Source organism: Perca flavescens, chromosome 7, assembly GCF_004354835.1.
Source record: "Perca flavescens isolate YP-PL-M2 chromosome 7, PFLA_1.0, whole genome shotgun sequence".
Lineage (NCBI taxonomy): Eukaryota > Metazoa > Chordata > Actinopteri > Perciformes > Percidae > Perca > Perca flavescens.
The window spans coordinates 24,808,890-24,824,044 of NC_041337.1; the positions used below are offsets into that span (position 1 = coordinate 24,808,890).

A 15,155-nucleotide genomic window follows, 5' to 3' on the forward strand; every position below is an offset into this window, starting at 1 on the left:
GCTGGACTTGACAAGTTCTGCAATAAAACTAGAACTTGAAGGGCACACAGGAGCCCCTTTCCTGGCACAAACAAGCCCTCAGCACAGCTACGAGACACGCTGTCATCTAAAGCACAAAGCATTCCTGCTAACACTTTGGGACTCCTCTCTTTCCCCATGTATGGGAGCCTCTTTCCTGGTACAAACAAATGTTCCCAAAAGACTCGGGGATGCAGTAACACTGACACCTTGAATGGGTCTCCCTCACCCTGCCGTGACCCCTGTGTTCACTTGTAGCCTTGCTCGTGAATAGATGCACACGGGAGGGGGTTGTGGAGAAGGTACCTCACAACTTAATTAAACTACTGAACACATCCAGTTGGCGCTGAAGGGGTTAAGAAAGGCCTGCACAGGGCTCCCAGCAGAGAGAGATGTGGAATTGTATTCATTTATAGCCCATATATCACAGAGCTTCTTGATGTCTTCATTATCTTGAAAAGTCAGCTGGTGACAGTACTTCCTCCCTTAAAGGGCTAAAACTTGTATAAAGGGCCAGTTCACCTAAAATGCAAAAAGACATTTTTTTCTAACTTAGGTGAAAAGTATTTTAATTTTTTTTGTTGAGCAAGGAATTTTCTTGAGTTAACCTTGAATATCTAATGTCATTCAGCCTCAGAACACTTCATTTCCGCTGACATGCCATCCTTTCTGCTTCTGTACTTCAGAATATTTTTTGGGAGCTATACTCCTTGTATTGGTAGCACTTTATTTTCACCCCACATTTAGACTTATTAGCAATACATAGACAACCTATTAAATGGTTTACAACAAAACATAGTTTTAACCAAATATATGGAATTTTAATAAGTGATTATTGATGCCGTATAGCCAACAACTTTAACTGTATCAATGAACACTTCAAATCTCCTATCTACTTAACATTATAATGCTAGAGGTTCATATACTGCTTAGAAATGACAAATGGCCTCTATAAAAAATCTCAAAGTTAAATTGTATGTTACTAAGTGCACTTGACTTGATGTTGAAATGATGTTATGAATCATCTCTAAGAGTAAGCAGATGAGCGTTTCGAGTCTGTCGTGCGTAAAGGAGGGGCAGGTCAGTTGAAGCGCTACTTCTCTCTATCTGTGTCTCTCTCTGTCTCTCTCTGGGTTGTAAAGGCGTGGTGTAGGCTCTCTCTCTCTCTCTCTCTCTCTCTCTCTCTCTCTCTCTCTCTCTCTCTCTCTCTCTCTCTCTCTGGCTGAAACAGACTTCTGTTGAGCAGCTGTTGGAAGTGAACTGAAGGAGTGTCAGTCTTCAGAGCGGAGTCAGCTCATCAGCCCGGGTAGAGCTGCTCGGTCACAGACCCTTTTACGCACCGAGGGAACTACCTGAAAACGCAAATGTTGGCATTGTGAGAACAAGGATCCTGCAGTTCCCCCCCAACCCTAAATTATCCTGGAATATTCTGTTTGATTGTTGGCAACATATTTTGAAAAAGTCATCAGTTAAAAGACGGAGTGCATCTCCTCAGCAGAATGAAGGGATTTTCACCTTTCTTCACCATGATTCTTGTTGCGCTACTTGTCGCCACCGTCTCAGCGACCAAGTTAAATGTCCCGCGCCTGAGACTGTCCTACAAAGGTAATTCATCTATCTATCTATCTATCTATCTATCTATCTATCTATCTATCTATCTATCTATCTATCTATCTATCTATCTATCTATCTATCTATCTATCTTCTGTGCGCGCACGTGCCAACAGGTGGCATTAATTAGTGATCTTGACCGTCTTGGTTTAGTATTTTGAGGCTTATCTCCTCTTTCCAGCAGATATTAAAACAAGTATGTGAATATTTCAACTCGTGGTAAAGAAGCTTACATGTTTTTTTTTTGTTTTCTTAAATGAATTATTATTCGTGTATTTATCTCAAACTATTTATTCTCTTCGCGGTGGTCTGAGCTGGAAGCGTTTAATCCGGGTCGATGTTTTGGCTACTGTTTTGGGGGTTTATGTGTTTTAGGAGGCAAGCATAGCCTACGTTAATTTGCTGGTTTCCAGGTTGGAACTGCTCTGCAGTGCAGGCAGGGTGTCCAGCCGGAGGAGGTTTTGGCCGAGGTTTATCGCTTTGCGGTGGGATACACCGGGCTGCTGATCGTCTCACTAACGAGGTTTATTTGGAGCGAAAACCGCAACGGAAATACTTTGGAAGGATGTTACATAATTATCGTTTATACAGTGGTATGGTTATTAACACTATGTCATAGTCTAAAATGTTTGCAGAGTTGGATTTAATCTGTTTCAAAAAGTTCAGGCTGTCCAAACCTTGATATTGACCTTTGACATTTTAAACACAACAATGATTTCTGCTCTTAACAATCAAAAGTATGATTACACTGATTTCATTGGTGCCAAAATCACCATCATTGAAACATTGCCATATACAGTATCGTTTCCTCAGTTCACACACCATGCTCTCTCTCCTCCTCTCCCCTCTAATCTCAACCCTGTTGTTGGATATGACTCACTCAGGTTTAATGATAATAAGGAACCAGTGTGTGTGTGTGTGTGTGTGTGTGTGTGTGTGTGTGTGTGTGTGTGTGTGTGTGTGTGTGCTTAAGTGCTGTTGACTGTGTTGTTGCCAAACCATGCTCATTGTTTCGTTTCACTCAGTCCAGAGCGGAGCTGCAATCATCATCAACGATAGATATCACACAGGATTTCCCGTTCAGCTCCATGTTTCCAGGATAAAAGTCACCATCTGAGTTTACTGGTCTTCCTGTTGGCTGCACTGGAAATAGAATGAGACAGAGAGAGAGAGTGAGACAGAGAGAGAGAGAGAGAGAGAGAGAGAGAGGGAGAGAGAGAGAGAGACTGAAATGAGAGAGAATAACCGCAAAGGGATAGAATACATATTGAGGTCATAGGGAAATGCAGAGACATGGTTTTAGTAGACACATACTTGTTTTTAATAATTGTAGGCTACTTGTTTGCATATTCTTTTACTACTAGGCTCTGCTTTATATTTTCTTAATAATTGTTGAAAATGTTAGTAGGTTATTAGGCCATATTCATGGTCCTGCAAAGGATGAACCCTAATGCTTTAGGTCACCCCTGACCTTTCCTCTAGTGACATCATCAGGCCAATATTTTCACTTGTGCACATCAAATACCCAAATGTAATGGACAAATCACCATCATTTTCTGAACACATTCAGGCTCCCCAGAGGATTAACTGTTTCCTTTTTAACAGTCTATGAGCTTACCTTTTGCACCACCCCCTTGAGGCCAACATATAGACTTTGCACAAAAGATATCTCATAATGGGTAGATTTCCATGAAAGTTGCTGCGCACATTCATGCTGCCATGGGAATCTACCCTTATAATTTGATTGACCCAATAGCCATGCCTCTTGCGGCAATCACAGAAAAAATTTAACATGAGTGGAAAAAGCAGTGCCCAAGATGGTGAGTCACTTACTCATTTCAAGCCCCTTTTTCAAAGCATTAGATTCATTTTCACTATGGTCTAGCAATAAACCGTACCATATAAAACCAGTGTTTCAATTTCTTGAAATCGAAAAACACTAACCTCACATTTTGCCAGCATTATGAGGAGTGTGGGAAGAAACTCTGCCTATAAGATTCTCATTAGTGACCAACAAGTTTCTCGCTTCCTGTCTGGATGACCTTAGATTTGACCCCACAGTTTGCCCTGTTTTACATAATTTCCCCCTCAGTTTAAGTCTCTCGTTTCCTTGTTTGACTCGACCGTAAATCGTTCCATACGTCTCCATGTGTCTCATCTTCTCACTCTTAAGTCTAATCTCTTATTCCTCTGTCTAACCTCAGTGTTCTTTCTTCTCCCTCTATTTGTGTGTCTCTTCCTCTATCGCTCCTTCTTTCATTAAAACCCGGAGAAGCCCAGAGGGTGTTTGAATTCCCAGGAGGATGTAGAGGTAATTTAACAACAGGAAAAGCTGTCATTATCTAATTTCAATCAATTAGTGGGTAGAAGTTCAAGCAGGAAGAAGACAATTTTACATCCGAACTATTAAAGTACTCCTCTATCTTTATGTTTACTTCAAACATCCCAGTCAGCAGTGATTTAATCGTTTGCAGGTAAACATACATCATGGTAAAATGAGTTGAAGAGATAATCTTTTTTTCTATTTAACATAAACCAAGCCATTCAACAGCATTTCAAAGTCAAATAGGTCCTAAATACATATTAGAATATTTACATTTAAATGCTTGTATACACCTAAACTGCTTTTGACCTGCAATTAACCAAATCACTATCACTTAGTCCTTTCTGGTATTTTACTGCTTAATTCATTAATTCATTTTCTCTTCCTTATTATTTTCACCATCATAGGACACTGTACTTATCTGACATTAACGTTTGTAATATTTAGAGCAAATCCCAGTTCATATTTTTTTAAACCTAATTTGCATTTCAAACTCTCAATAACAAAAGTGAGAATGTGTGTGTGTCTGTGTGTGTTCATGCGTGTGTCTTATGGGGTGACATTGAGGCGTCGAGGTATGCAATGTGTGTGTGGTTGGCTGCCCTCCCAGCCCTCTGCCAAGCATCTATACCAACCTCCCATCATGCATCTCTCTCTGCCTTTCTCTATCTGTCTCTGTATGTCTTTCATTTGTCTTCCTCCTTCAATCGGCCTGCTTCATTTATTCATTTGAATTCCCCCCCTCTCTCTCTCACACACACACACACACACACACATACACTCTCTGTCTAATACAATATTCACTTTGTCTCGCCAAAGGCAGGGGGGCACTTGAAAACATCAGCGTCCTATTTTGATCAGATTGCATTAGTTCTCAGAGTGAAGGGTTCTGTTTGTTTTCGCTTACACAGACTGTGAATTAATGAGTTTGTTTTCTCAGTCGGCTTTGCCCAGATGCGTACATAGGCCTACAGACGGCTGTTAGTTGTTCTTAGGTTCTTAGGGTAATCTGTCACCGGCAGTCTGTTGGAGACTCCGGAGCTGCTGAAATGTAGGGCGTCTCCTATCCTTTCATCTTTCAGCTCTTTTCCTTTCTTTCTCCATTCTTTTTCATCCATCACTCCCTCCGTGCTCTGTGTAATAGCTCGTTCATTACAATCCTCCTCTCTCCTGCTTTTCCCGAGTTTAAATGCTCCCAGGCCTCTGGACCGATCTAAAACCCAGTGAATGAAAAGAAAAAGAGGAAATAAAAGAGAGAAACTTGAAGGTTTAAGTAACCAAGCCAACTGGCTTGTCAAGCACATGTTTTTTTTACTGTGATATATAAGCGTCAGCTCTAAGAAATATTGGAAAGAGGAGCGGGTTTTAGAGGTTTTAGTGTTTTAGTAATGGTTGACATGTGTTTAAATTTCAAATGTTTGTATAAGTTCTTTATCATATAGTCAAAGGGTCTTTAGCCCGCAGGCTTAATACCCAATATTTAAAGTTTACAGCACATGAACAATAGTTGAAATAGTTTAATAAAAGAAAGAGAAAAAGGTGAAAGTTGTAAATCATTTTATTGATTTCAGCTGTCCAGTGACAGAGAGATGTATTTAGAGAAGCTGAAAGCATTTCATGAGGTCGTTAAGCTTTCAAGTGAAGATGGGTTGAGATGTAAGAGCAGCTTTATGTTGGTGACAGGTTTCTAAAGTTTTGTATGCAAGTTTGTTTCCCAAACCTGTCCACTGGGACACCCTTATAAAAGCATTTAATATGCATGTATTTTAATTATTATATATCGTGGTGAAGAATTGGCTGGTTGGTGTGTATTATGTTTATGTAAGGGATAATACCTGACATGTTGTACGTTCCATTGTTGTACGTTGATTGTAATAAATGACACAGGGGCTAAGAACTGCTACAACTATCATGAAACTGACATTGGGCAAGAGGCGGGGTACACCCTGGTCAGGTCACCAGTCAATCACAGTGCTGACACATAGAGGCAGACAACCATTCACGCCCACAGTGACACCTGTTGGCAATTAAGAGTTGCAAAATAACTTAACCTGCATGTTGTTTGACTGTGCGAGGAAACTGGAGCACTCAGAGAAACCATGCAAACTCCACACAGAAGGACCAGAGCCGGCCGTGAGGCGACAGTGCTAACTACTGTTACATCATTGTCATCATGATGTGAAGGGTGGAGAGAGTGTGTGTGTGTGTGTGTGTGTGTGTGTGTGTGTGTGTGTGTGTGTGTGTGTGTGTGTGTGTGTGTGTGTGTGTGTGAAAAGAGGCACAGTGAGTATGTTGGATATCTGTGTGTGCTGAGGCGTTAGTGTGTAGGCGTTTTTGATGTGTAAAGCATTCATGTGTGTATGAGTAGGTGTTACTGTGTGGGTGTGTATGAAGGGCAAAATGGGTCTGTGTGTGTGAAAGAAAAAAATGTACTGCTTCTGATGTGGAAATCTGTGTGTACTTAACAGTTGGTGTGTTTGAAGTTAACTGTGTGTAATTGTGTGTCAGAGAGAGAGAGAGAGACAAAGCGTGAAAATACATCTGATGTAGACATCTGTGTGTCTCAGGGTGTCACTTGTGTGTCATGTCAACAGCATCTCTCATGTGACAACCCTCAGATGGCGGCCTGGCGAGATCACAGACAACACACAGATGGAGGAATTAGAGACTGAGGGAGAGAGACTTAACAGTCAATGTGTGAGAGACAGGGAGCTGGAAAAAGGATTGAGATAAACACAGGGCCAGATCAGAGAGCACAAATGGAGAGGAAGCTGGGGTGAGAAGGGAAAAGTGCCTGCAATGTTTCAGAGAAAAGAAAAAGGATGGAGTGAGTGAAAAACAAAGTAAGAAAAAGAAAGGAAGAGACCCGGAATAGATAATTCACCCATCAGAAATCCACAAGGAGGTCAAAGACAAGAAATCATTTATTAACACTGGATGAAAATATATGTCTTAGATTTGCTGAACCACAGTGTCATGCCGGTAATGAATAACCCCACTGCTGACTGTTCCTATTGTTTCTCCTGCTTATGAAAGGAAATTACGTTATAGGTGAGGTTGAGGCTCATTTCTCAGCAGATCAGATTTGAAATGAACCAGGAACATGTTGGTAGTTCAAGTAGTTTTATCTCCATCATCATAAAGTAGAAACATGTAGATAATATTAGACTGTGGATGCAGAAATTACTTGTTTCTAGCTGGCTGGCAGCATTAAAATCATACAACAGGGCACTCTTAAGCAGTTGGTAAGGTATATTATGTAAACAGGTAACCATAGCAACATCAATTCCCCTGCATTGCAGTCAACTGCCAATGGTGAAAGTGATCTAATCATGGGTAAGACAGAGAAGTTGAATCATAATTTGATTACAACTTATTTTTGCCTCAGATAAATGGCCAGCAGTAATCAGCATTTTTGCAGTAACAATGCCACAATGCTAGTATTTGGGGCAAAGGGACACTCAAATTAAATCGTTATTTAATACCCCTAAAAAGGCTTGAAATACCACACCATAACGTTAGTATAATGAGGGTCCCTAAATATGAACCGAAGAATTGACAACATTGTAAGTGTACAGATAGTTTATTAAAAATATAGATTATAAAGACAGTCGCGTTCATGTTTACTTGCGGGAACCATCTTGGAAACCAGTCATAACTAGTCGAAAAATGAGCGCCCTGCAAATGAGTCTGAGATTCCCATACTGTCTATGGAGATTCCACGTTGGACGGCGTTCGACTAGTCATGACGCGGTAGCCTTGTCAAAGCTCCAAACTGATTCGATTAGCATGACAACATGTCCCAGAGAGCAACAGAATAGGTACACATCAGTTAATAACCCCTAGGTTCATTTTGCGCCGGAATAGTCCTTTAAAACTACAGTACCCAGCTGTTTTAGAAGTTTCACAGAAAAGGTAGGGATCTCAGAAATTACTACGACTAGGACATTGTTGGTTTAGGTCTCATTACCAGCCGCGACAGCGATGCTGGTATTGTTTGCATCTTGTTGGTCTATGTGTGTCATCATGGCAAAATGTGGTCCAAGAGACACACCTATTCTGGAACTAGGCCTTCATTTTGATGACAGCTACACACCTATAAAGCTTTCTGACTATCTTGCACAGTTGTGACGCTGTCGCAGTGACAGATTCTGACCGCAGAGATATAAACAACTGCCAAAGTACTCAAAACTGCCTCTGTGGTAGTTTTGGTACACTTGTTGTCTCTGAGACCACATGATGACACACACACACACACACACACACACACACACACACACACACACACACACAGACTCACAATGTGAAAACAAAACTAGCGTTGACGCTTTTACACCCTCAATGTCCCTCAAAGTCCAACGATAGACTAATAAACCCGTGCTGGTTTCAAACAGCTTAGCTTTGCTGCCAAACATGTCCAGATAAACACTGCATTGACACCCCTTAAATGTCAGTGCTTACAGGCCTCTGCAAGGCTCAACTGCCTGAACCAGAACTGCACTGTGAATTAAAACATGTGCCCCTAATGCTGGCATGAATCAACGGGCTGAAGGTTGAATGGAAGAGGGGCTTGTCCGCAAAAGAGAGGAACCATCAATGACTTTCAAAGGACATGGAGAGAAAAGGAAAGAGGGGAAAGAGAGGGAAGTAATGAATGAAAGATCTGTGAATGTGGAGAGAAAACAGATGGATCCATGAAAGAGTACATGTAAAAGAAACAGAGGAAGAGAGGGAATGAAGAGAGGAAAAAGCGGGCATTAGACAGAGATGGAAATGCAGATGAAAAGATGTCATGGTACCGTGGTGGAGAGAGATAAGTGGATGATAAAAGCAAAGACAGAGAGGCTAAGAAAATGAATAGAAAAGGAAAAGACAAGAGGAGCATGAAAGAGTGGAGAGAAAGATAAGGGAGATGGAAGAATGGCAGATAGATGGATCAAAGGTAGAGAGAGGCTAACCTGAAGGCAGAAAGACACTGGTCCCTTTGAGAAGCGAAGGTTGAGGGTTCAAGTTCCAACAATGTGGCTTTGACCATCTGTCATGTAGATTACTCCACTTACACACAGGAGCTGTGTGTGTGTGTGTGTGTGTGTGTGTGTGTGTGTGTGTGTGTGTGTGTGTGTGTGTGTGTGTGTGTGTGTGTGTGCTACGCACATAGTGAAAGTATCCTGTAGCTCTTTCCTTTGTGAAATCTTTAGGTCTATTCACTCTTGTTTGACTAGCATGTCCAAGTTAAAGAGTGTGTGTGTGTGTGTCTGTGTGTGTGTGTGTGCGCGTGCATATGTGTGTGTGTGTGTGTGTGTGTGTGTGTGTGTGTGTGTGTGTGTCTAAATGTGTGCTAAGAGGCCAGCCAAAACCAACCCCAGTATCCATAGCGATGGCTGTTGTTTTAACATGAGTGTTACAGATCGTAGCAATGGATGTCCACCAAGGGGGGTTAAAGTCCTGAAAAACAATTTATCTAAACCTTCTACACTCTGCCACACCCTGAAGAATGAACACACACCGAGCAGCGCTCCTCCCTGCTGTCCTTGAGAGGTCTGACCCACTCTCTGCTCTGGTACCAATCTGGTCTATTGTTATGTACTTTGTTCTGGTCTGGTCTGTATTGGTTTTAGCTGTTCTATTATTGTTATTTCCATTCTGTTGTAGCTCCAAATACCATTTAAAATTAGCCTGACAAGCCAGAACCACATCAAGATGTTGGGTCTGGGAACTCACCGTTGGCAGGGCTCAATCCGAGGGGCGGGATAAACGGTTGTCTTTCAAATTCCCTCTGCACGCAATAGGATAGCGCTACAACCAAGCAGAGCAACGAAGAAGGTAGCGGAGCTAGTTGATAGATTAAACTTTTGCAGTATCCGGTCGGCAAAACTCCAAACACATCTTCCTTTTTTAAGAATGACTTCAGTGCTGTTCTTTGTTCTTTTCTCAAAGAAAAGCTTAACTCCAAGTCTTCCAGAAGACCGCTGTTCGCCAGCATCAGCAGCCAAAAGCCCGCCCACCAACTCTATACACGATGTGACTGGCCCGGCCAGAGTTCGGCTTTTCCAGCTCGCAAGCCAACGGAGAGTTGCTAGACCCCCCTGGCTGCAAATTACATTTGCTGCCGCTAGGGTGTGTCTAGATTTCTAGGCTAATTTAAAATATCTGTGTAGGATTTTGGTTTGATTGCAGTTTTTAAAACGACTCTGCTGGTATATTTTTGTTTGCAGATAAATTAGATAGTTGTGAAAATGGGAGCATGAAATGGGAGCATGAAATGTTTAAGTCCTGTTTTCCACCGTCAACCCCACATGGAAATTAAAATATGAGTGTAGTTGACATAGGTTAGGATGGTGGTTTAAGGTTAGCCAACTAAAACCACTTGTTGGGGTGTCTTGGGGTGCCTGTAGTCTACAACAAAGGCAAAATGACAGACAAATAACCCTTAACCATTAAATAAGTAACAAGGTTCTACAGACATGTGCTAGTTTTACTTTCCAACAAACATTTGGACAATATGACAGCACCAATTTTGAACTACTGGTGCAAATGTAGTATTAAAATTATAGTTATTATAACTTATATGACAATCTGCTGTTCATGTCTATCCAAAGCTTTTAATACTTTCAACAAATCGCAGTCTCATAATAACACCTTGCAAAAACTTTGTGCCCACCTGGACTAATGTTGAACTTGGCCTCGTACTGTCCGCCAAGTGCATGCTGGGTCGTGGTGTTGGAACGACAGATGCCTTGCCAGTGTTTTATAGTAAGTCCTACTGTTTCAACTTTAGAAAGAAACATCTCTCCACCACCCTCTCTCTATGAGATACTGTAGATAAACATCCTGGGGTCTGTTTGTGTATTTTTTTTCACTGAAGACATTAAAGGATTACCAGGCATTACATACACAGTAGTACAGCTGGATCTTCCTGCAGAGAGCAGCAAGCACACAAAGAAAGATAAACAGAACGAAAAAACCTACTAGGATTATCTCTCTCACTCACACACACACACACACACACACACACACACACACACACACAAAGACAAAGAGGGTTCTTCTTGTCATCTCATGTCGATTCAGTGTCCTACCATTTGGAACTATGGCTCAGAACCAATGCAAGTAATAATAGAGAAACAGGCCAGAGGTGATGGGAACCCTCTTTAATGCAGGATGGTAGACATTACATGTCACACACACTGAGGTGCTGCACCCCCTGCCCCCGAAACAAACACAATCAATTAGTTCCACTAGAGCTGCTGATGAGAAGAGCTCAGTACAAGGGACTCTACTGTGGACTGATATATCTATTAGACAGCCAAAAAAAATTCTGTTTCAATGCAAATTGCCTTTTGTATTTTGACAAGTTTGTAATAAAAAAAATGGTTAATAGGTTGACTATATTGGCCTTTTTTCCTTCTTTTTTTCAGTTACATACAAAAATTTAAAAATAGATTTGTTGTACTACATTTGTAATGTTTATATGGCTATGTATCTTCATCTCTGTGTAACCTTATATCTTCATAATTGCAGTTTTTGGTTTAAAACTAACACTTGTTCAACTTTATGACTTTATGTCAAAAATCAATAGTTTTGACTAAACTCAAAAAAACAATTGAATTCTACTGTACAGAATTGCCTGTTTGCCTGCACTGTGCTGCATTTAAACGTGTGTGTGTGTGTGTGTGTGTGTGTGTGTGTGTGTGTGTGTGTGTGTGTGTGTGTGTGTGTGTGTGTGTGTGTGTGTGTGTGTGTGTGTGAAGAAACACAGCCAGCAGCGACTTTATAGAGGGCTGGAGGCCTCAGATGAGGCATTGAGGGAGGGATGAGAAAAGACTGAAGTTTAAGAAGAGACTGAGGGAATAAAATAGCATTGGTCTTTTTTCGGAGAGTAATATACTGTAGTATCGGGAGGTGTGATGAAGTGAAATGGAGTAAGGATGAGGAGTGAGGATAACAGATTTCTGAGGCAAAGGGAGGGTGAGATTAAGAAAGGAAAGCAGGGATGAGAAAAAGGATGGAGGAAAGCTTGGGTTAAGAGGAGTATGTCATGGATCATTTTGGATGAGAGAGATTAAATAAGTGAGAGATATGTGTGTGGTGCATATGAGTAATGGAGTAAGAGTGGATTGAAATTGGAAGGAAAAAAGATGGATAGAGAGAAAAGCAACTGGCCGTCAGAGAGTGAGGAATTAAGGAGAGAAAGAGGGGAGGAAGGAGAGACAAAGGAGGGTGAGGTTTGATGAGGATCAAGGGTGATGAGGTAACACCCTGCGCTGTGTTTTGATTGGCCCGGCAAGGGAGATTGGGTAACAGGAACTCTGATAGGCATTCTGAGAGAGAGAGAGAGAGAGAGAGAGAGAGAGAGAGAGAGAGAGAGAGAGAGAGAGAGAGAGAGAGAAATAAATATTAAGAAAGAAAAATAAATATTAAGAAAGAAAAAATAAAGAGAAAGACAGGCAAAGAAAGAAAGAAATCAAAATCAGACTGTAAGGTCACTACATTTCACTTCTCATGGTTTTATCACATGATTAAGTGTGTCAAGAATGCGAGCTGTGTGGGTAAAATGACATCTCCAGTGAGGAGCAGTAACAGGTTGGCAGGAAATCCCAGGATTTACTCTGTCATGACTTTCCTGGCATGTGGTATCTCTGCCAGCACACATCCCTGTGAGTTTAAATAATAATAAACAGATATCTAGATAGATAGTCTTCATCTAATAGCTGTGAAGTAATACTTTCTAAATAAGGTTAAGGTTAAAAGAAGAAAACTGATAAAGATTGTGAGTGACAGCAAAATTGTGCTCTAAATTAAAAACATTAAATACAAACTGTGTTACCATATAATAATGATGCAGCCTTAATAGAGTTCTATGTGAAACTGTATTAACATGTATGGACATAGAAAACTGAACACAGAAACATAAGATCGATCACAAAAGATGCACTTGCAAAATGCTTGTTATCTACACGACATCAGAAAGAAACACCAGATTCCGATGTAGAAAAAACAACAATCATCAATTCATAATACAATTTGTGTGAGAGTCTGAACTTTGCAATTCGGTCACTATTATTCTGTACTGTTAGAGGCTGATGCTATGCCTCCTATGCCATCGTCTTTTACGAGAGAGAGAGAGAGAGAGAGAGAGAGAGAGAGAGAGAGAGAGAGAGAGAGAGAGAGAGAGAGAGAGAGAGAGAAGGTTTTCATTGAGAAAAGTAAATCAACCTGTTTACCCTGATATATCCAATCCCGCTCTGGCCTGCGTCCGAAATTCCATACTAACATGCTATTTAGTAGGCTATGCTAAAACAGTAAGTGACATTCTTCAGTGTGTCCAAAATCTTAGTATGAAACCTAAATAGTATGTGCATTGCATACTGTTTCCAGGGAAATATTACAGTATGCAAACACTGAACACTAAGTCTGCATACATATCCCCTAATGCAATGTGATAGTGACGATAATGTTTATAACAGACAAATGGACAGCGACCAAGGCGTGTTAGCATACTAACATTTTCTTATTACTGTAACTGTAAACGCAAAGTACAGCTACCCTGACGTGACATTGTTCAGAAATAAATATACAGTACTGCATGTGTTGTTAATACCTTACTTGTGTTTAGTATTTTGACTTCCTGCACTTACAGTATCAACACACTCCGAATTCAGATACATGTATGAATATGACCTATATTCTACATAAAGATACATTGACACATTTATGTCGATAACAATAAATGCAACAGTACAGTAGAAATAACAGTTTGGCATGAATTTTCTTCTTTTTCTTTATACAGTATGTATGAAAAATGTGAGGTCGGAAAGTGATCAATAATGTAGGCTATTTGTGCAGCCCTAATACACATCTCACAAAGACAAAGTGAAGAGGATGAGAGGCAATATGAGACCTGGGAAAGGAGGGTGTAAGTAAGGAGGAGGAGTGGGAGGGGTGAGAGCAGGAGAAGCACTGTGAGATGACTTTTTGTGCATGCAGCAGATTCCAGAAATACTTGGCACACTGCAATAATATACAGCCGAAATCTAATGATACCCTGGGAAATCTGTCAGCGTTGTAATCAGTCTAAAGGGTCTTTATTTATTTGTGAGTATGTGTGTTTGTGTGTCAGAGCTCATAAAAACAAAATGTCAAAAAGCAATATTTTGCGACAGAGACTGACTGTCAGTTTTGTCAGCTGAAGATGGGAGTAGGTGTGATTTAACAAGGGCCCTTTTAATTTGTGTGTGTGTGTGTGTGTGTGTGTGTGTGTGTGTGCGTGTGCGTGCGCGTGTGTTTCTGGTATGCATTTTGTAGCACAGGGGGTCTAATGGGCTTCAGATGTGTCCCCCTCTCCCACTGAGCCAATGATAATACTATTGTGTGTGTGTGTGTGTGTGTGTGTGTGTGTGTGTGTGTGTGTGTGTGTGTGTGTGTGTGTGTGTGTGTGTGTGTTACATACATACATGCATGCGTGCGTTTGTGTGTGTCTGCAGCTTATCACAGCTTACACTCTGCCTGTGCCCAATTTGTACATGAGAGATGTCAGCATAAGATTTGGAAGTTCACTTTTTTCATTCTCGGCTCAATTCTTTTCTTCTGTTTCTCCTCTTGAACCCACTTTCACTCTTGTTTCCAGACTTGTCAGTGCAAATCTGACTTTTAACCATTTTGTTGCAGTAATGCTGCCCTCATTTCCATCACGCTAGATCTTTTCTTTTCTTTCATTAATTAGAAGTCATTGGGTGATGAAAGGACCATGTGAGCTCCCATATGAAACAGAAATATGCAAATAAGCGAAATGTCTTTCACCAGCAGCAGTGAATTAGATTGCAGAGTCCGAGTCATCTCAGATTTGATAGACACCGCGGCATGCCTCGGCCTCACTAAGCGGAACATTGACAATGTAAACATATCCCGGGATACATTACTGCATCCATATCTTTGAAGTGGCTGAGACTGCATGATGGGATAGCTTGGGTTTGACACGTACAGTGAAACCAGATGCTCTTTCGCGTGTCGCTTTGGTTTGGCACGGCGGCTGTTTGTCAATGCAGCGTCGGCTGGCTGCCTCTAGGGAAAAAAGACACATTGGAGACAGATGTAGAAGTTTCCCTATGGATGCTGTGAGGGATCTTGTAGATGTATAGGGTCTTAGGACACAAGACGGAAAAAAGGAGAGACAAGAGGGAAGCAAAGGGGAGAGAGACAGGAA

General features: G+C 41.1%; 1 protein-coding gene across 2 annotated transcripts in view; it reads left to right on the forward strand.

Moving 5' to 3' along the window:
- The first annotated feature begins 1,265 nt into the window (after positions 1 to 1,265).
- The window catches only part of sema3bl (sema domain, immunoglobulin domain (Ig), short basic domain, secreted, (semaphorin) 3bl), a 57,320-nt gene continuing 43,430 nt past the window's right edge, over positions 1,266 to 15,155 (forward strand). For both annotated transcript variants that reach the window (XM_028583398.1, XM_028583399.1), the window contains exon 1: positions 1,266 to 1,623. In XM_028583398.1, the coding sequence (XP_028439199.1) occupies positions 1,518 to 1,623 (106 nt within the window). In that variant the 5' untranslated portion in view covers positions 1,266 to 1,517. The remainder of the gene's footprint in view (positions 1,624 to 15,155) is intronic.